The sequence below is a fragment of the Protomyctophum parallelum genome, assembly GCF_964188405.1.
Source record: "Protomyctophum parallelum genome assembly, chromosome: 5".
NCBI classification, from domain to species: Eukaryota; Metazoa; Chordata; class Actinopteri; order Myctophiformes; family Myctophidae; genus Protomyctophum; species Protomyctophum parallelum.
The window spans coordinates 55,696,013-55,717,628 of NC_139702.1; the positions used below are offsets into that span (position 1 = coordinate 55,696,013).

The 21,616-nt window shown below is 43.2% G+C and overlaps 1 protein-coding gene across 7 annotated transcripts in view; it reads left to right on the top strand.

The window, feature by feature from the left end:
• Positions 1–21,616, top strand: part of lrba (LPS-responsive vesicle trafficking, beach and anchor containing) — a 318,483-nt gene that overhangs the window by 30,457 nt on the left and 266,410 nt on the right. For 6 of the 7 annotated variants that reach the window (XM_083764652.1, XM_083764653.1, XM_083764654.1 and 3 more), the window contains exons 2-11: positions 2,753–2,984; positions 5,414–5,514; positions 9,141–9,236; positions 11,566–11,687; positions 13,046–13,172; positions 14,264–14,383; positions 15,480–15,626; positions 17,196–17,393; positions 19,321–19,454; positions 21,197–21,305. In XM_083764652.1, the coding sequence (XP_083620778.1) occupies positions 2,753–2,984; positions 5,414–5,514; positions 9,141–9,236; positions 11,566–11,687; positions 13,046–13,172; positions 14,264–14,383; positions 15,480–15,626; positions 17,196–17,393; positions 19,321–19,454; positions 21,197–21,305 (1,386 nt within the window). Of the gene's footprint in view, positions 1–2,752; positions 2,985–3,130; positions 3,155–5,413; positions 5,515–9,140; positions 9,237–11,565; positions 11,688–13,045; positions 13,173–14,263; positions 14,384–15,479; positions 15,627–17,195; positions 17,394–19,320; positions 19,455–21,196; positions 21,306–21,616 lie in introns of those variants that run through there. The other variant, XM_083764658.1, reaches the window with a different exon arrangement.

Consider the following 21,616-nt stretch of genomic DNA (forward strand, 5'->3'; position numbering starts at 1 on the left):
TCACAGCTCTGGGCACACCTTTTCCTGTTAATGGCTTTATTTTCAGAGGTTGCGTTTGTTTACATGTCATAACAATGTTATAAAGATACCTGAATATTGGAGTCAATTTTGGCTAAACATCATAGCACTGTAAAGTCATGGATTTATAAATATCATTCATAAATCAAATTATTTTCCAGGAATGTCTCACACACTTGTGCACATCTGCATATAGAACACACATTCTCTCTCTCATCTCTCTCACACACACACACACACACACACACACACACACACACACACACACACACACACACACACACACACACACACACACACACACACACACTATCTCACTCTCCATCTATTTCTTTCTCTCACACATACAGAATTAATCTGTCCTTACTCATTTTAATGGGACAGTCCCCATCAAATAGGCCAGGGGATTTATACCATTTCCAGAGCCCAATCAAACCCTTTGTTTGTCTGCTGGAAAACCATGGTACACACACACACACACACACACACACACACACACACACACATGTGCGCACACACAGACAATATTAATATTGACGTTCATATTGTTATTTTCCTTATCGTCCTGTAAGGCAGGGCTAAATCATAAAAACGTCATCAGAACTATTATGCTGTGACAAATTGTGACATTTATGACCCATACAATTCATTTCTACCACATTATCCCGTGGCAATGAGGCGCCTCCCCTCCCTCTATAGATAAAGCCCACCAGAAGGCGTGGATTTGAAGGCTAACTGGTAGCAGGGAATCCATCTACCTTTTGACTCACGATAAGATTCTTATTTCTGAGGCAGTACATATAACACTTTGACGTTGCATGCCTCTTTGCAATGAAATGAAAGTAAAAAAAAAAACATGGTATTGACTTCCCGGATTGAGCATTAGGATATAGTTGACATTTCCTCTATGAATAGGTTTAGGAGATGGATTAGCTGCAATGCTAGGAGAAGTGACTTACCAGTAACAACACTAAAGGTCTAAAAGCCTCACTAGTATCTCTTGGAATCCGTGCTGGTCCTTTCGCCCAACTGGAAATTAGGCCAAGGGGTGGCATGCCGCGGTTTCACCAAAATCATTAGGGTTCATCCTGGAAGATGATTATATGAGATATACAGTATGTGTAAAAGATGGGTCAGTCATCATGAGTCCTGGTCATCATCCCATTAGATTTATATTAGAAAACTGTTCAAGTGGAAGGTTTTGCCTAAAGGGGGCATTTAAGTGGTCATCAAAATTGTTGGTATAGTAGCGGCCATCCTCTGGGGTGCATGAAGCGAATTTCATGGCAATCATTCCAATTAGACGGAGACATTGTGTCGTATTGGAACATATGTGTTACCTGACATATATAATTGTGGCACTAGATTTTAAGCCACATGTTCCCCAAATTCAGTCGAGGTCATTGCCAACCCCTACTATTGACCTTGAGGATGTGTACTGTGTAGTCAACCACATCTCCGATAAATGAATTTGCCAGCTTCTTGACGGTGACGAGTTTCACCGGAAGGGTTTTTCACATGGAGATTAACATACTGTCCCTTCCAATTCTACTCACTGCTGCAGCTGTGCAGGCACTCAGAACCAACCTGTAAGAGTCACTACTGCAGTGACCGAGATCACCCTTCCCCTGCTAGCTTTCCACCTGCAAACATGCCATTTGGCACTGTGGAAGAATCAAACGCCTTCTTCTCTCCACGGTCGTACTATGGTACAGAAAATGGACCAGATAATTATGTTGCTTGGGACTGAAGTAGTGAATGGATGGACCAACCAACCAACCAACCGACTGGCCACCGTAGCCGTCCTTAGAGCCCTGCTGCTGAAAATGGCAATTCAATGTTAATGGGCTAAAATGCCCATTACGTTGTAGGTAATTCTGTATGATCTTAGGAACTGAGACAGTTTGAAGTCATTTTACAAGCTAGAGAAAACATGACAATATTGTGACATGAGGTAACTGGCAACTGCTATATATATGATGTTTGGCTCACATGTGATATCACTTGTGAACAATGAAGTCATATCTCCCAGCTCTAATGCCCTCTGTGGGGGTCATGTAAGGCTGTGTCAGCTGGCTCTCATAAGATTAAAACCACTGTCTGTCTGGATGCGTAGCTTTGTCTGTCTGACTGTGACAGTGTTGACATTGTTCTTTGTCTAATTTCTTTGCTATTATTTTTCTTTGAGATTAGGTGTAGATTGTACATTATGTAACGCCTTTGGTGCATTAACGCACAATAGAGGAAACCATGCAAGGCACCAACCTGCCCATCAGGAGCCGTTAAGGGTTCAGTTCAGTTTGGTGTCTTGCTCAAGGACACCTCGACACTAACCCAGGGGGAGGCGGGGACAGGGAAGCTAGCTTGACAGAGAGAGAACACTTGCATACAGACAGACAAATACACAATTAGACAGACATACAGTACATATACTGTAGACAGACAGACGAATGCACAAACACTGACAGTGAGGCTGTTCTATATAGAAATAGACAAATGCACAGAAATAGACTGAGAGATAAACCAACAAATGCACACATTCAGACATTTTTAGACAAACCGAGAGACCCCTGCTTCACCCCTTCACCGATGCTCTCACGTTTGTTCAGGAAAACACTCAACAAACACACGCCTGCTTTCTCTGCACATTAGGGACGCACACTCGTCTTATCAGCTTATTATCTGCCGATAATTGCTTACAATATATATATTTTTTCATTCTCTCCTCCTCCAGCTGGTGGGAGGTCAGTTTGACCTGGAGATGAACTGCATCATCCAGGAGGAGGAGAGCGTGGTGTGCATGGTGGAGCTGCTGGAGAAGTGTGAGCCCACCTGCCAGGCGGAGGTGTGGAGCATCTTCACCGCCATCCTGAAGAAGAGTGTCCGCAACCTGCAGGCCTGCACCCACGTGGGCCTCATCCAGCTGGTGCTACAGCGCATCGCCACCACCAACAGTATGATCGCAGGTGAGCATAGCCACCACCAACAGTATGATCGCAGGTGAGCATAGCCACCACCAACAGTATGATCGCAGGTGAGCATAGCCACCACCAACAGTATGATCGCAGGTGAGCATAGCCACCACCAACAGTATGATCGCAGGTGAGCATAGCCACCACCAACAGTATGATCGCAGGTGAGCTGGGCAGCTCCACTAGAACAGCAACAGTTAATCAAACTGATCAATTTAATTGATCAGTCAATCATTTTATGAAACAATCGACCAATGATTGATCCCTATTTTGGGCATATTATTATAATTCTCAAAACAAATCTCAAAAGAATAGTGAAAATAGTCTACATATCTATATCTACAAACCCACACAGTGTCATACTGCGATGCGTTGTGAGCTTGTACAGATGTGCTATTTTTTCTTGACACTGTTGTGTGATCAAGTGTAACATAGGCCTAAGTGGTTAATTGATTCATTGTAAACATTTATATTAAAAAACGTGGGTTCTTGATTATTTGATTGAAAAAGTAATAGCAGAAACATTTTCTGCAGTGCATTAGCCACTACTAACAATATGATAGCAGGTAACCAGGAATGGAATGCAAGTTTATGGAGTTTGTTTTGTCCTCTCATTGCATAATTCATATGGTTTTATTGTTTGTTTCTGGAAGTCAGGATTCTAGTCAGCATGTAGACATCTGACCACAGACAACCGCGTCATGAGGATATCCTTTTGTCTAATACCTGGAGCATTGAGTGCAAATTCACGATGGTTTTGCAGAAAGTAATAACTCACAGTACAGATGCAGGCTCACAATGAATAAAACATAGAGAGACGAGCAAGCCACAAAGGAAAGTGGAGGCATTGGACTCAAGCCACTCGTGTATAATCAAAATGTTCATTTGACCTCTCCTCCCCTCCCCACCTCATCTCAACTCAGTCTAATAAAACTAACACTTGAATCGCCCTCTCCTCTCGACTGCACCAACATTTCATGGCTCCATTGTTCTTGCCGCAGCTCGGGGTCAGTCAGGCTGAGATGCATTACAGTGTGAGTCACAGGGAAAAAAACAGCCGCCCTCCATGGACTATTCTCCCTCACTGGAGTCTCATTTGACACTGTCGGCCATCTACAAATTAGAGTGAATCTGAATTAATCCAGCAGTGTTCAGCTCAGTGAGCATTTCCCAGCCAGAACGGTAGCTGGTAAAAGTGGGCTGTTCAGTCAAGCTAGAATAATGCAGCCCAGGCAGCACGGACTGAGTGGTTGGAAATAATGTTTTAAGTCAATGTGCAGGACAGTACAATACAGAAGCCATCAGCGTTAAAGCATCTACAAGCCATTACTGTAGCTACCCAGTACCCACAGTACTGCTACTTCTAATACTTATAATGCCATTAATACATATCTATAGCACCTTTTTAAAACGGAGAAATGGGGACATTAACAAGACATACTGTAGGAACAAGGAATCATGACAATATTTATTTACATTTGCTATATTTATATAGCAAAGTTTGGTTATGTCTGGGCGGCATCCTGTCAGCCTGCCAGTCAGACACTGACCTCATCAAACCCTGGTATGAAAACCTGCATTTTGCAGTCCGTCACACCTCGTGGCACGCTCCATATATGGCCAATACAGAATTAATTCCATATGCTGATCTGACCTCATGAAACCCTGTACACTCAAGACACGCTCCATATATGGCCAAGACACTGACCTCATCAAACCCTGGATAGCCATACATGGAGAAGATTGGATCATCACCTAGATCTGCATACTGAATATGGAGCCGGCCAGCAACTCTACATCTGACCTCATGGACAACAGATTAATAGTTGAACTCCTGCTTCTTAATCCATAAAGCGCCAATCTCGTAAATTTGCTTTAGTCTGGCCACCCGCCATGCACATAAATCAGTGAAATTACGTAAAGTGATGTGTTGATCCGATCGAGTCGATAGGCTACTCGCGTTGGCATCGAGTGTGACACTGGTGTCGAGTGTGACACTGGAGGGCGCCATCATGGATTGTGCGCGCACCTACGCTCGTTTCTGGTCAAAACAAGGTTTATTCCACGGCCTCTGTGATGGTCGCGGTTAGGTTTTTTTCTGCATCCAGCGAGAGATCAACATCCGGTCTAGACAACAGACACGATTATGTCAAGCGCTTTGAGTAGAAAAGAGCTATACAATGCAATCCATTAACGCAACATCCGGTCGCGGTGTCTTGAATCTTCAAAATAAGGGTTGAACGGAGGGAAATCATGGCAATACGAGGTGAATTCATTGATTAATCCCGGCGGGAAATGTTTTAACTGTGCTGTATTAAGAAGCCCTGAGCTCCCGCCCTCAGGGCATCTTACTGGTACTTTTGTACTCATGTGTGCACTTATCTGTATGTATTTGTGTGTGTGTGTGTGTGTGTCATTTTCAGACCTCCTGGTGGACATGTTGGGTGTGCTGGCGAGCTACAGCATTACTGTGAAGGAGCTGAAGCTGTTCTTCAGCAAACTGCAAGGAGAGAAAGGCCAGTGGGTGAGTCTGTTTATCTGGGAAGAGCATGAGGAATGTGCTCGCCACCACTTACAATCTTCACTCCCTGTTCTTCACCCTCAACCTTCCAATGACCTCGGCTCACTATAAATAAAACATGGAGAAACAATTCACATTCAATGAACAATCCAAAGTGTTGAAATTGATCATGCAGGTCATTGTCAGGGAAATGATAGATTACATGAAATCATGTAATGTAATAATGTTGCTCCACGTCAACACCAACAAATGCATTATACAGTATAGGCCTATTGAAGTTTTCCACCGAGGAATCCCCTGTATTATCTGAAATGGAGCCCTTTTTCTTTTTTCTTAACATGCTAAAAGAAGACTCAAGAATCCAAATTAACCTCACAGCACATTACAGAACATACATAATTAGTCAGTTCACTAAGCTGAGTTGGACTGTATTATAAACCTGAAATGGGTACAGTGCAGGTGCTGTATTGGAATGTGATTCAGTAAAACTAGGGCAGCAACACTTAAAGGATGACTTCACTTCACCCATTTTCAACCCATCATGTGTATTGTCTTTGTCTATTCACTTAAAGCGCAAATAACATGGATTTTAAAACTGCTTTTAATATTTCATATCATATTGTCTATGTCCCTCAAAGTTATTTCTAATGGTTTGAGCCACTCTGATATAACCAGTCCTTGTCATTTCTTTCTGGACTTTGAAAGCAGTTTTAGATGCAGTACCACAATGTCCTGAGGTGGTGGGGGTGCTGATATGCAGATTATTTAATATTTGAGTCATTATAATACTGATGCTAGATAAAACCAGGCTTGTTTCCATTACATGCCAACTTGGAAAATCAACAATGGTGGACATTGTAAACAAAGTGGAAATGCTCATTTGGAACTGAAGACTAAAGAAGAGGAGGAATTATACAAAGTAGGGTGACATTGATGACATCACGATGAGACCAAAATCAGTTGAGCTGTTCCTGAGAGCAATTTCCATTAAAGCACCTGTATGATATGAAAGCCTGATTGTTCAAAATTGGTTATTTGTGGGGATAGAAAACACATATGGGAGCCCCAAAAACACAAAATAAATGGAAAAAGTAGAATTTTAAGATGACGTTGTGCTGATGACAGTATGCAATACTGTTAAAGGCCGACTTCACCCATGTTCAACCTATCTTCTTATCATTGGTCATCACTAATGCTCATTATAATATGGTACCATTTTTGTCTATTCACTCCATGTCTCAGAGCAGGCCTGTGGACAGTCAGTCATCAATGGGGAATCCAAGCTAATAGAAACTGCAGTCTTTCTATTCCTTAAAAGTTAGCGTGCTATATTGGAAGCCATTGTTCTCATGTGTTTAAAAGACAAAACAAAAACACAGCCTAACGATAATGTCACTGGTAGGCAGGTTTCTGAAGTGTCCACAGCCCTCCTATGAGACAGCCTTTTTTTTTTTTTTTTACCATTTTAACATGAACATTAGTGAGGACCAATGATATGAAGCTATAGGTTGAACATGGGTGAAGTCTGCCTTTAACAGAAGTATTGCATGCTGTCATCAGCACAACCTCATCTTAAGTGAATAGACAAAGACAGTACACTACAGTACACGTGGCACTCGGCCACATTTGAGGCAGGGGTTGATCAGGCAGGGTATCTGGAGTAGAAGAGATTTGAGTGCACAGACAGATTAGTCACTAGCCTATGCTGCAGTTGGAACCACTGGCACAGAAAGCGAGAGAGTGAGACAGGGAGAGACCATAGATCAATAGGCCTAATCAAGTTGTCAAGGAAATAGGCCAAACCGCTTTTGCACGTCTGCGTTTCAGCATCGCCCCACCTCCCAGCTGACTACTACAGTACCACCTCTTCTCTGTGAAATAGTATCTCAGGAGAGAGAGAGAGAGAGAGAGAGAGAATGGAGGAGCACTCTCCCTCTTATGTCTCTTATAAAGTGTACATTTGCTCGCCTCATTCTCTCCCCCACCCCTCTCTCTCTAATATATATACAGTAGTATATACTGTATCTTTATATAATGTATATTATATGTATATAATCTAAAATCGTTGTATTGAAACATGACATTTCATTTCATTACAAAATTAGACCTACGTATGTGAATAAATAATGGGTTTTTTTTGTGTGTTACTTACTTAGATGAAAGTTCTGTGTTACTTCAGTCGGTTGAGTGGAGTATTTTTGGAGATGCTCCAGTAGCGTCACTTAAAGTAGATGAGGAGACTGATGTCTTAGGATGTCTTTGGAATAAATCCCTCTGGAGGTTGACCTCTGATAAGAGGGAGGTAAATTTAGAACAATCAGTAAATATTTAATATCTACATATTTAATATTTTGTGTGTGTGTGTGTGTGTGCGTGTGCGTGTGCGTGTGCTGCATATTGTACTTGGGATGCTGGTATATTTGTATACTTGCATGCATGTAATAAATATGTAACTGTGTGTAGAGATACACTATTTGTGCTTGCAGGCATAGATAGTGCATTCACGTTGACATGTGGGTGTAAGAGTGTGTGTGTGTGTGTGTGTCTTACCTTGGATCCCAGGCTTGCTTTCTAAGAAGGCCTGGGGAACGTTGAAGTGAAAAGTGTGGCAGTATGGGCTGGAGACATTCCATAGCGGGGATGGGGCTTACCCAGGTCCACGCATCAATATTGTCCAAATTAAACTACTAACAAAGATGGCGACTGCAGCAAGTAGCGTAGTACCGCTTTGAAAAATAAATATTTGAATTACAAAAAACAAAAGCATTTGTTTATTGTGAAGGTCCCAGATAACTATGCAATCTTGCGCTTTTGTCACATAACCCACAATTCTCGTCACTCTTTCTTGTCATGAAGTCGCAATTCCCGTCACACACCCCAGACCCCAGGCAAGCCCCCAGGTCACGAAGGCTTCCAAAAAGTAATCTCTACCAGGCATGTCTTCATAAACAAAGTCAAGCTGGAGACATGTACAACAATAACAATCAACTGGAAACCATAGTAATAGAAATCCAACAATCTCAACAGGGTTGGAAATTAAGGTCTGGCTCTACCTGGACCCCATTGTTGTGGTCCGAAGCCCCGCTTGGCACACATTTTCCGCCATAAAACTTGCCCGAAATATAATAATTGTGTGTGTGTGTGTGTGTGTGTGTGTGTGTGTGTGTGTGTGTGTGTGTGTGTGTGTGTGCGTGTGCGTGCGCGCGCGCGCGCACAATTCCCAGCTGATACCCTAATACAATCCCTGTTATGCCCATATATGGAGATCCTTGACTGTGATCAATATGGGAATGCCAATATATTATCATGTGGCAGTCTCATGATAACCACTGTGGTTGCCACAAAGGTCACAGTTAATTATGGAATCATGTATTTCCCGTCAGTCAGTGTATCACTCAAAATCCCCATACAGTACATGGGGAGAGCCCCATATACAGTATGTTGCCCAGGTCTCGTGACATTTGACAACGGTTTCAAATGAGAGTTTCTCCAGATTGGAGGGCTGACCATGCAAGACTAGTGTGTGGTGACGTGTGGTGGCACATTAATCATTTCGAAACGTGTGTGTGTGTGTGTGTGTGTGTGTGTGTGTGTGTGTGTGTGTGTGCTTGTGTGCACGCGCATCCCAGCCTCCTCATGCAGTGAAGTTGCTGTCTGTGCTGAAGAGCATGGCACACAGAAACGGGCCGGACGCCTTCTTCAGTTTCCCAGGGAAGAGTGCTGCTGTGAGTACAAAATGAAACATGTTATCTATCACACACACACAGCAACCATAAATCAACAATATGGGTAAGCTTGATTGACCTATCCTGTAGTTTGATTTCCTGAGTTTTACAGGCAACTATTCTGTCTAGTGTATAGCTATATATTTTTTGTTATACAACACACTGCACATATTCTTAGGCACTACTCCAAACTACCACTAACTCCAAAGATTGTCGCAAGCCACTGCATAAATACATTTACAGTAAAATCACCTTCATTATGTGAATAAAGACAGAACTCCACAGTTTGTAACTTAAGTTACTGCAATTGAAGGATTACAGTGCCCTAATGGTATTTTACAGTAAAAGTTATAGTAGAAATAGCTTTACTTTAAGCTCATTTCACAATAAAATATTATTATTTAAGCAACGTTTCAGTCAAAAGACCTTCACGTCTCTGAGACGATCACGTGTGCATAAGACTTTACAATAAAAGTCTTACCAGGGGTGTCATAGTATGATTTTTTGATGATTTTTACAATAAAAATGTATAAAATAAGTAATCAGACTACTATGAATAAATACATAAATATCGTATTCTTAATGTCACAAAACTTATTTAAGACAGTGGCTGTAGCTATAACTAGCTTAGCCATGACACTTCCCTAAGCTGCTGCCAAGTGGACTGTCTTATCTAGCCCGTCCATTCACTGACCCATGAGATTTTTCTATGAAAGAAGAATGCCTAAGTCCCCTGGGAATAATTTTTGGAAGGATCCACAGTCCTGAAATAGAATACAGCAGTCCCAATCTGTAAGTCTGTCTTTGTGCTATTGGTGGGATTTAAAACACGGAGCGCTTGACTCGTTAAGCTTGTATTAAGACATTGACGAGTGACATTTAACGAGGTAGGTAATTTGGCACCACAAAATCTTATTGCTGGAATGAAGAGAGAACAGCTTTTCTTTCTCCATTGCAGTCCTTTGCATATCACTGCTATGCATTTTGTGGATCATGCATACATTATCCGCAAATATGTGTACAAGTAGATTTGACAAAACATGTGTGAGAGAGAGTGAGGGAGAAGAGAGCCTTCTTGCAGTTATTTGTATGTGCAATGCATGCACAAACAAATGGTGTGTTTGTGTGTGTGCGACTGTGCGTGTGTGTGCGCGTGCGTGCGCATGCAAGTTCTATTATTTATGTGTGCATTTGAGTATGAAGCTCCTAGTTTCTGTGTATAACCCCTCATTGCCATGGCGATGGTGCTTTGATGGTGTGTAGGAGGCATAGAGTTATATATCTATAGAGAAGACACCCGAGTTCTCCTCCCATCCACTTGCATTAAGTTGCTCAAAAGCGCATGAGGCGGATTCACTCCTCCTTCCTGGTAGGAAGGAGTGCATTCTGGGACGGATTGCAATGGTGAGTGGCCCCAAACACATGAACGCGCTGCCGTTGAACGCGCACGAGCGTCGTCCGTCGTGAACGTGTACAATGATAGTCAACGGACAGCGCGTTCATGTGTTTGGGGCCAGGCTGCAATACCTTCATTCGGCCACTATGTCCATTTCGCCTCAAGATTTCCTCTGGGTGCCTTCTCTATTCATATATATACTCTAAGGTAGGAGGCTGTCCTGCTGGCACGAGGTCTGACTTGGCTCATCTGAAGTGTGTGCGCGTGACATTATGTTTGTGCGTGCAGGTGCATTGAGTGTATCAGGTTTATTTCTGTGTTTTTATAACTTTTTAACTGTTTTCATTTATTGTGTGTGTGTGTGTGGTTAGTGAGTACCATTATAATGTTGGGAGAGAGCAGCACAAAAATACAATGCACACGCCTTCCTTGTCCTGAGAGCTGCCAGACTAATGAGGCAGGAAGGCCTGGGAGCATAAAAAAACATGCACGCGCACCCACACACAGCAAGACACACACAAGAAAAACACAAAACAAATTTCAAGGGGTTTCATTTTGTTCCTTAAGTCAGCTTTTTGGAGTCTAAACAGGTGAACTCCATTTTTAAGAGTGTTGACCTACTATCCTACAGTGTTTCATTCAACTTGCAAATGCAGTCAAATCATCTAGAGAGACCTTGCTCACATACTGGGGAAATAGCTAACCATTTTCATGCCTGTTTTTCTCCGAACAAGTTGTGAGCCCATTTTGATGGCCCGCTGCCCCGGCCTTTGAATAATACAACATTACTCAGTTCGAATACATCATAAAGTACACAGTAGGCTAAGAATCGCACATAACTATAGAAAAGTGTGCTTAGTGGAACACACCTTCACCAGGGCTATACTGTATGCATAAGTATAACCATCAGTATAACTGTCTGGTCCCCTATAGGCCATTGCTCTGCCTCCTATAGCCAAGTGGCCATACCAGAGCGGCTTTACCTTCCACACCTGGCTGCGAATGGACCCCATCAACAACATCAACGTTGACAAGGACAAACCTTACCTTTACTGGTAAGTCACAGTACCCCTGCATCTTGTTGATAAACCCACTTGTTTGTGGTATTTCTGGTAAACGTTACATAAATATTGCTGTGAACTATAATGTGTTCATGTACAGTATGTATATCCCAGTGTTCTTATGGAGCTGGAATAAGAACTAAATGTTCCCAATTTGACTGAAAATCAATACTTCCTGCCACTTGATTCATATGGTCTGCGTCTACACTGAAGCAGCTCTCTGACACCCAAACAGTGTAATATGAAATACTACAGAATGCTTAAATTCTGCAGTTTAGATATATTTGCAGTTAATTGTTGAGTCTTACTGTACTTGGGCCTCATTTGAACCTTAGCCTTTTTTCAAATTAGTATTTCTTTCCATGAATCCACTGTGGATGAAAAATACTGAAATGGCAAACTTTAGGCTTGACTTGAGGTACCGATGCATAACTTAAACTCCTATGTATGAATAAAACATGTGGAGGGAAGCTGCGTGAAAGCCAGCGGTATGCAACTGCATTAAAACAAGATTTCGACTTTCGAGACTGTGTGTATACATGTGTATGCTACAGTCTCAAAGCTGAGAATTTCTTGCTCTCAAAAACAGTCACAAAAGATGAAGCAATGCAAAGCGGCAACTTCACAGATGATAAAATAAAATAAATTACAAAGGCTGATATTGGCCACTTCTCTCTTTTTGTGACTCCATCCTCTCTCTCTCTCACTCTCTCTCTCTCTCTCTCTCTCTCTCAGTGGTGGGTAAATCAAGGCCCTCCACTTGTCCTATTTTCAGATGATAATTAATTCCTGAAAAAAGAAAAAACATGCACTTCATGCAACAGGGAGATGTGTTTGGGGGTGTCCATAAAAATGATAACCAAGATGTACAGCCAGCCTCTGCTACTAGACTACATCTGTAATAAAACCTCCTCTTGCTCAGCCCTGGTGCCCTTTAAAAAAAAGAGAGAAGGAGATTAGTCCCCTAAATCACATCTAGCTTTCTCACTGGGACACAGGACCAGGGAATTAGTGCTGAAGCAGAGAAATTGAGTTGTTTTGCTGCCTTATCTCCCTCTCAAACCTGTATTTAAATGTTTTGTGAGGTTTATTGGACCTCTACCCTGCCTTGTCCTTGAGTGTTGGGGAGTGCTTCAGTGAGCTGTCTGACTGCATACTGAGCTGGAAAGTAAAACATTTCTGTGGGGTAACAACATTGAAATCTGGTCACATTTGTTTGTGTGAACGTAATCATGTGTGCATGCATTTGTGCTCTGACACTGTGTGTGTGTGTGTGTGTGTGTGTGTGTGTGTGCGTGTGCGTGTGCGTGCGTGCATGTTTTCTTTGTTCACGTTTTTCTCTTTCCTTTCAGTTTCCGTACGAGCAAAGGCCTGGGTTACTCTGCACACTTTGTGGGAGGCTGTTTAATTGTGACCTCATTAAAGTCTAAGGGGAAGGGATTCCAGCACTGCGTGAAGTATGACTTCAAACCACAGAAGGTAAGAAGGAAGGAAGGAAGGAAGGATGAGTCCGAATAGACATAACCACAGGACCACAAATGCAGGATGCGTCTCTGTAAACATGGTAACAAATAGCACACTGCATACTGGCTGGACGCACAGACACGGACACCGTGATGGATACAAAATGACTAAACTAAATTACAGTCGGAAAGATCACTTGCTTCCAGCCGATATGAAGCTCCTGCTCCGGGGTCCTCTGTGTAGCAGGCCAACACCCTGCTTCATCCAACCTCACTGGAAACTCACAGAACCCCGCCTTTATGCTTAAATTGTGTTCAATTGTGTAACAGATTTAACCTATTTCAGCAGGGTAGCTGTAAAAACTAATAACCTATTTCACTGGCTGCTCCATCGGGTAGGAAGGCTAGAAGCCCATGTAGGTGGGATTGAAGCTCGAGGGGATCTTGGGGAGTCGGTCATGTCCTGCATTGGACCAAATCGAATTAAATACTCAGTGCTTTTATCCATGTCTTCTCGTGTGTGATACTAGTGATCCATTTCAGCAACAATACCTAAGATGAGGTCTTGTTTGCTGTGATTACCAGTTACTGTTCACTGGTGTCGGAGCAAGTTTGAGAGATGAAATTGTTACAACCGAAGTAGCCATCATAATTGTGTGTTTTTTAAATGATCAGCATTCACTTTACTGTAAAATCCTGTGTTAATTGGCCCAGGCCGTAGCGTAACGGTCTGGGCACCGGACTGGTGATCCAGTCGCGGTGTGCCGCGGGTTCGACTCCCGGACCCGACACGGCCTTTACCGCATGTCATCCCCCCATCTCTCTCCCGTTTCCTGTCAGCCTACTGTCTGTCCCTTAAAAAAATCAATAAAGGCGTAAGCCGCAAAAAAAAAAAAAAAAGAAAAAAAAAAAGAAAAATCCTGTGTTAATTAACCATTTGTAACTCTGATTGTACAAATGTAATCAACCCGTGCAGGTCCATTTGGTTACATCTGTATGCTCTGAGTTAAATGAACACAGAGGATTTTACTGTGTGGAATGGATGTTAAATCAGTCAGGAAATATGTTTGTTCTATTGATTCATTTGTCATCACGTTGTGATTCCAGTGGTACATGGTGACCATCGTTCACGTCTACAATCGCTGGAAGAACAGCGAGATTAGTTGTTACGTCAACGGAGAGCTGGCTTCCTTCGGCGAGATCACATGGTTCGTCAACACAAGCGATGTGAGTGCCCAACGACAACTCCCAACACAGTACGATGTCCGTACGTTTTCTAAAGAGATCAAATCAGTATGGCCCCCTGGTCCTTGCCTGGCTGTCAGTCTCTCTGCCTGTGGGCTTTGACACGGAGGTCTGGGGTACTCTCGGCCAGGCAGGGGACCCAGGGGGAGGCCCCTGGTCCATGCCTGGCTCAGTGTCTCTGCCTGGGGGCCTTCACACGGAGGTCCTTGCCCAGACAGGGGCACTCTCGACCAGGCAAGGGACCCAGTGGGGAAACTCCCAACACAGTACGATGTCCAACGTTTTCTAAAGAGATCAAATCAGTATGGCCCTAATTGTTTATATGCTCTAATACTGTGCTTTAATAAATCCCAGAGTGCAATTCTGTGACCTCCCACTGTCAAAGTACTGGAGGCGTGGGCTTTATATTCTACCGTTTCTCTGTGTTATATCAACGTATGATTATGAAACAGAATACTCTCAGTGCAGTTTGTGCTGAAAAAGTGAGGAGCTAATCACCTTGCATGCCCTCCTCTCTCTGAGCTACATCTAATCTGTTCCCATCTGACAGGGGGTTTCATGGGTGAGACCACACACTGTGTGTTGGCAAGGACAGCACAGGGAGGAAATGGCACATGCGCACGCACGCTAGCAGACCCCTCTTTTTCTCACTCACACTTGGCCTGATGAACTCTGTCATATCTTCTGTATTGCTTTTTGGAGAAAAGTACAGACTCTTAGATCATCTTCTGAGGAGTGAATCTCTTCGCCGCACTGAAGTCTAATCCTCTTGTCTCTCCGTGCTGGAGAGATGATATTGGGTAGCTGATTAAGATTACAGCCCTGTGGCTGACCCTGAGGAGAGGTAGACATGAGAACAGGGACACATTTATTTATATATGTTTATTTTCTATTCGCTTTCAATTCGTTCGTTCGTTCCTTCGTTCGTTCCTTCGTTCCTTCGTTCGTTTGTTCGTTCGTTCGTTCGTTCGTTCGTTCGTTTGTTTGTTTGTTCGTTCCTTCCTTCCTTCTGCCGTCTTTATTTACATCTTCTTTTTTTTGTCTCTTGTTTCCTATATTCCTCTCTCCCTCCATCCAGACTTTCGACAAGTGTTTCCTGGGTTCGTCGGAGACGGCCGATGCCAACCGTGTGTTCTGTGGTCAGATGGGGGCAGTCTACCTCTTTTCAGAAGCTCTCAGTGCTGCTCAGATCCTGGCCATATACCAGCTGGGTCCAGGGTACAAGGTGAGGGGAAACCACCAAAACCCACACCATCTACCTCTCTCTAGTGACTATTGAATCCACTATCTGAGCTCCATTGTCCAATGACACAAGTGGAATAAGTTAATATGTGCATTCTAAGACGAGAAGGCTCACACTGCATCATGGAAGGACATGGTTTGAATGGCTGCCTGATGTAATGTGACCCTGAGTGGAGACTCAGTGTTTGGTTCAGCCCTGACGAGGCCTTTGTCCGTCATTCTTTCCCCAGTCTCTTTTCTGTGTGAGAACATCACTGTGTAGACCAGGGGCTCTCAAACCTTTCAGGCCCTCAAAAGAAAAACATATCAGCCCCGACAAGCACTGTGACAATAACTAATCAACGCCTCACAATTTTTTGCCTCTTAATATTTGAAGATTTGGTCAATGTTTGACCGTTTTGTATGGAATAGTTTGTTGATTATTATTGATGCAGTAATGGTGTTATTGACTATTATTTGTTTTATATAAAAAGTCCTTAAAGGTATATTCAGTGATTTCACTCAAAAAACCTTAGGTTTCGTTTTTGGCTGGGGCTTTCATCCAATCAGGATAGAGAGTCAAAAACGAAACCTAAGGTTTTTTGACCCCCAGGGGTTAACTGGGGACAGGGAGGAACTCCTTATATGGTCAGCACACTCTATAGTAGAGAGGATTATCACAACAAAACAAAAAAATAAGTGATATTTGAATTAAAGGTATTATGACATGATTTATAACATAATTTTAACAACATTAAAAGTCTTGGCCATGGTCCTTCAAACGTGTCTAAAAAGTTTGAACACTCAACTCCACTCCAGTATTTCTTGACACGAGTTTTTGTGCATGTCTAAAGTTCATCCTGAGAAGCCATGGAAAAACACATTATTTTAGCCTGTAGATGTCGGTAATTCCCCCTTTCCTGTCAACCCAAGATGCGCTTCTTTGACAACGTGGTAGGAACGTCGTCAAAAATAAAAGAGTCATCTAGGCCAGTTGGTATCCAGTGTAAGTTGGTATCCACAGCCAACAACAGAGCAGATTAATTTTTCTCTAGAAGACATTATTAGTAAGTATTACAAAGAAACAAAGTCGCGGTTGACAATGAGGAAGCGGAGAAGAGAGGGTAGGCACTAGGCAGGGAGCAGAGTGGAGGGGGCGGAGGTTTAGCCGGGATCTACGTATATCCCTGCCGTCCAACCAGATGAGACATTTTTGCATAATTATTCACAAGAGTCCAGACAGCAGAGAATACACTGAATGTTCAAACTTCGTTTTTTTTTTGTGAAATTGATGTCAAGAAAAGCCAAAAAAGCCAAAAAATCTACAAAAATGTGTTTTAAATGTCACAATCCCTTTAAGTGAAATCACTGAATATACCTTTAAATTGTCACTTTATATATGTGCAGATACCCTGTATACACTTACTGTATACTGTATGTTGGTTTGTTTACCGTTTAGTGAGAAATCAATGTCAAGTTAGCTGGGGACCCCCCAAAATAAATTTGTGACCCCCCCCCCCCTCTGTCTGTCTGTCTGTCTGTCTGTCTGTCTGTCTGTCTGTCTGTCTGTCAGGGTACGTTCAAGTACAAGGTGGAGAGTGACCTGTTGTTTGCGGAGCACCATAAGACGCTGCTCTACGACGGAAAGCTGTCCTCCAGCATCGCCTTCACATACAACCCCCGGGCCACCGACGCCCAGCTTTGCCTTGAGTCCTCCCCCAAGGACAACGCCTCCATCTTCGTCCACTCCCCCCACGCCCTCATGCTGCAGGTTGGCACTCTTCCCCCCCCCCCCCCCCCACTCTCAGAGTTATATTTTGCATGCCAGACCCATCATTTTGTTTAATGTTTTTGCTTGTTTTCTACAGATATTAACTTTCTTGTGACTACACTTTTGCTCAGAATAATGCCATACACAGAGCCATACACAGGCCATTCAGAGTTTGTTGTCTGACCACAATGGTCAGCCATGTAGAATTGCAGAAGGTTGACCAGTGACTTGAGGCCAGCGGTCTTCTGCTGTCTTAACAACAGCTGCCGCTAAAATAGTGGTTTCCAGCTCTTTCCTCCCTCCTCCTTCCAATTTTGTTTTCCAGATGTTCCCATCTCTCTCTCTCTTTTCCAACCCTCAAGAATAATGAATGTCCCCCAAAGGGCTTCTTCTCCTTTTAACAGCCTCATTATGGCAGCGGTGTAATTGAGCTAAGCGAGGCAGACGACTGCACCTGTTAACAGCTGCTCTGGAACACCACCACCTTTTTTTTTTTTTTTTTAAGATATTTTTTTGCGGCTTACGCCTTTATTGATTTTTTAAGGGATAGAAAGTAGGCTGACAGGAAACGGGAGAGAGATGGGGGGATGACATGCGGTAAAGGCCGTGTCGGGTCCGGGAATCGAACCCGCGGCACACCGCGACTGGATCACCAGTCCGGTGCCCAGACCGTTACGCTACGGCCTGGGCCAACCACCACCACCTTTTATTGCTCAAATAATTTTATTAGTCTTTAGATGGAAATGTCTCTGTTTTAGTATGGGAGCTAGGGTTATGCACTAAGTGTATTTATTTTCTGTGACAAAGTGGTGAAATGTGGTGAAAACAAGTTCAAGTCTTTGTTGTGGCAGGCAGGATATCTGGTTTCCATGCACATGAACTTATGAAATACAAATTTTACATGGATAGTGCGGGGAAAAAAACAAATTGGCGGAGAGTATCTGTTGAGAAATCTCAGTTTGACTCGTCACAAATCTCAGTTTTACAACGTTTACAATCGGATATCTTTTGGAACTTTTGCAACGAGCGGTCAGTCCGGGCGCTCATTCCAAGCGTCTGAAATGGACTTTAGACGGCAATAGTTTCCAGTTATGCAGCTATGTGTTTTGATTAGTTTAATGTCAAAGAGATGTAGTGTTTTATCGGAATGCTTTATTGGTTCTCTCAAACTCTCCCCTGGCTGAGTCCTCCTAACTCAATCTCCCTGTCATAACTTAACCCATTCTGACCGGGCACCCATTTTGGTGTTAGCATCATGTTATGCTTTAGCTATTTAAAAATAGCAGATCTACAAGCTCATATCGCGCCACCGAGTGGCGCAATATGAGCTTGTAGGTCTGCTATTTTTGAAAAATCGAAGAGCGACTGACATTTTTAGAATCTGATCTCAGGTCAGAATGGGTTCATCAGACCAGTGTGTGTCCGGCGGAAACCTCGTATGAATCTGATCTCAGGTCAGAATGGGTTAATTGCCAAGGTGCTTCTGGGAGAAAGTAATGGATGATTAGAGGTAATTTATCCAGACGCACGCATGCACACACGGACGTATACATGCAGATGCAGGGAAAGAGGGAGACGGGACAATAGAGCAGAGAGGTGACACGGTGTAACATTCTCCGTGTTATAACTGCAAAGACCCTTAAGAGTTAAATTAACACTGAGGATTTTACTGTGCAGAGAGAGAGAGAAAGGGAGAAACTAGAACGATGTGTGAGGTAGAGAGCTGACATTTTATTCAATTACAAATGTTTCTCTCCTCTCAAGCACTAACTGAATTCTCTCTGACGAGCTCTTATCTCAGTAGCAGAGAATCCATCAATGCACACACACAGACACACACACGCACATGCACATGCACACGCACTGTGCACATTAAAAATGATTGTGTCTTTTCCTTATGCATGTTGAAATGTGTGTGTCTATGCAGGATGTGAAGGCGGTAGTAACGCATTCAGTGCAGAGTGGGATCCATTCAATCGGAGGTGTGCAGGTTCTCTTCCCTCTGTTTGCACAGCTGGATTATTGCCAGCCCTCCAGCCATGAGCTGGACACCTCTGTCTGGTAGGACGCGCGCACGCACGCACACACACACACACACGCACACACGCACGCACGCATGCACACATTTTGGTTTGTAAAGCTAACTCTTCTGGAGGGATTGTTTTCAGCTCGAGTTTTCAAAACAATTTAAATGCTTTAAAACCCATTTTGACCTGAGATCAGATTTAAAAAAATGTCTTCTACATCCTGACAGTTTTCTGAAAAAGCTACAGTATGTTTCTAACATGTCAGTCGTTCTTTGATTTTTCAAAAATAGCAGACCTACAAGTTCGTAGCGCACCACTCTGTGGCGCGCTATGAGCTTGTAGATCTGCTATTTTTCAATAGCTAAAGCATGACATAATGCTAACACCAAAAGGGGTTCCCGCCCCCAAAATGGGTTAAACAGTGTTATAGCAGTGGTGGTACATATATCTAAATCGTTCCATTTAGAATAAGAATAAGAAGTTTCTCAGAGTCACGGTGGCCCTTTGGACCACCTCAAGGCAAAACGCTATGGGCAATAGTTGAGCAGCAGCAGGTGCCACTATTGAATGCATATAGGGGAAACATTTCTATAATGCAACACCAAATGCTATGAAAAATGACAGCGCAGAGACGTGTCTTGAATGACCTACTGTTATGTATCTTGAGCACTGCAAGTTGATTTCCATGCTGTGCTGACATGAATGGCTTTCTGGGGGAAACAAAAAACATACCATATAAGTCAATGAGTTAACCCAATCCACTGTCTGAGCTCCATAGACACCATGGGCTGTATTTTGCGTGTCTTAAGTACCAGGTCTTATTCCCTAACTTGAGTAAACTAAAGACCTGGAGGCGTGATCAATGCTCTTTGGCCACTCAGAATAGCCAAATGGCATTAATCACGCCTCCAGGTCTTTAGTTTACTCAAGTTAGGGAATAAGACCTGGTACTTAAGACACGCAAAATACAGCCCCAAATGCGTTGGAGAATGGTGGGCACTAATGGCAAGTATCGTGAGTGGTAAATCGAAGAGCTACCGTAAACATGCCAGACCACCTTCAAGTATTATGTAGCCTTAAATTAATCCTGCTTAGTAGTGTCAAGTTAGAAGGGTTATATATATCAGTTGGACGATTGGTTTGAAACGGAGGCATCCACTGTTAATCTTACTCAATACTTTTGCAATTTATTATAATCACATTACTTTTAACTGCAACAGAGTTGTCAGCTGTCAGCTGTCGGGCTGTTGTAGAATAAGATGGACCGCTCTGAACATCTGTATCTCTGTATTGCTCCATGTGCCAGTACTGGCATTCACCAACCCACCAGGCTTCCTTGTGTGGACATTTGCTGTACATGATGTGCCTTTTGCAGCACAGTGTTGACTCTGGATCATCACTCGGTGACGTGGCACATGACAACGTTAACGAATTATGAAAACCAAAGATTTTGTTGTAATCCACAAAACGCCAAACCCTAAAAGATAAACAGAATGTCACCTAAAAATGTCGTTTAGCTCCATATGAGTTTGAGCAGCGTCCAGGCTGATCAGTGCAATGTTGTGACAGTGAGGAGGTGACAGGACAGCCTCATTCAGTCACACTGCTTGGCTGTTATGTATCTGAGTCAGCAGCACAACAGCCCCCTCAATGTCACTGCACCTGTCTCGCTGTCTCTCTGTCTGTCTGTCTGTCTGTTATTATGAGGTCTGCTCTGATGCCCTCTTCTCTGTCTGTATGCCTCTCTCTCTCTCTCTCTCTCTCTCTCTCTCTCAGCTGTACATTGTTGACCTTTGTGATGGAGTTGTTGAAGAACTCTGTTGCAATGCAAGAGCAGGTTCTGGCCTGCAAAGGCTTCTTGGTCATCGGCTACACTCTGGAGAAGGTAAGGCACGCACGCACGCACGCACGCACGCACGCACGTGCACTTTAAAAATAATGCACTCAAATTGTTTCAGCCACATAATACTAGAGTCATCTCAGATAACCTCCACACCTACTCACTAATGACTGCATTGTTCTCAAGGATAATGATACTGTGAGTGTGTGTGTGTGTGTGTGTGACACACACACACACACACACACACACACACACACACACACACACACACACACACACACACACACACACACACACACACACACACACACACACACACACACAAAACTCTTGCGCCGTGACAGCTGTGTTTAGAG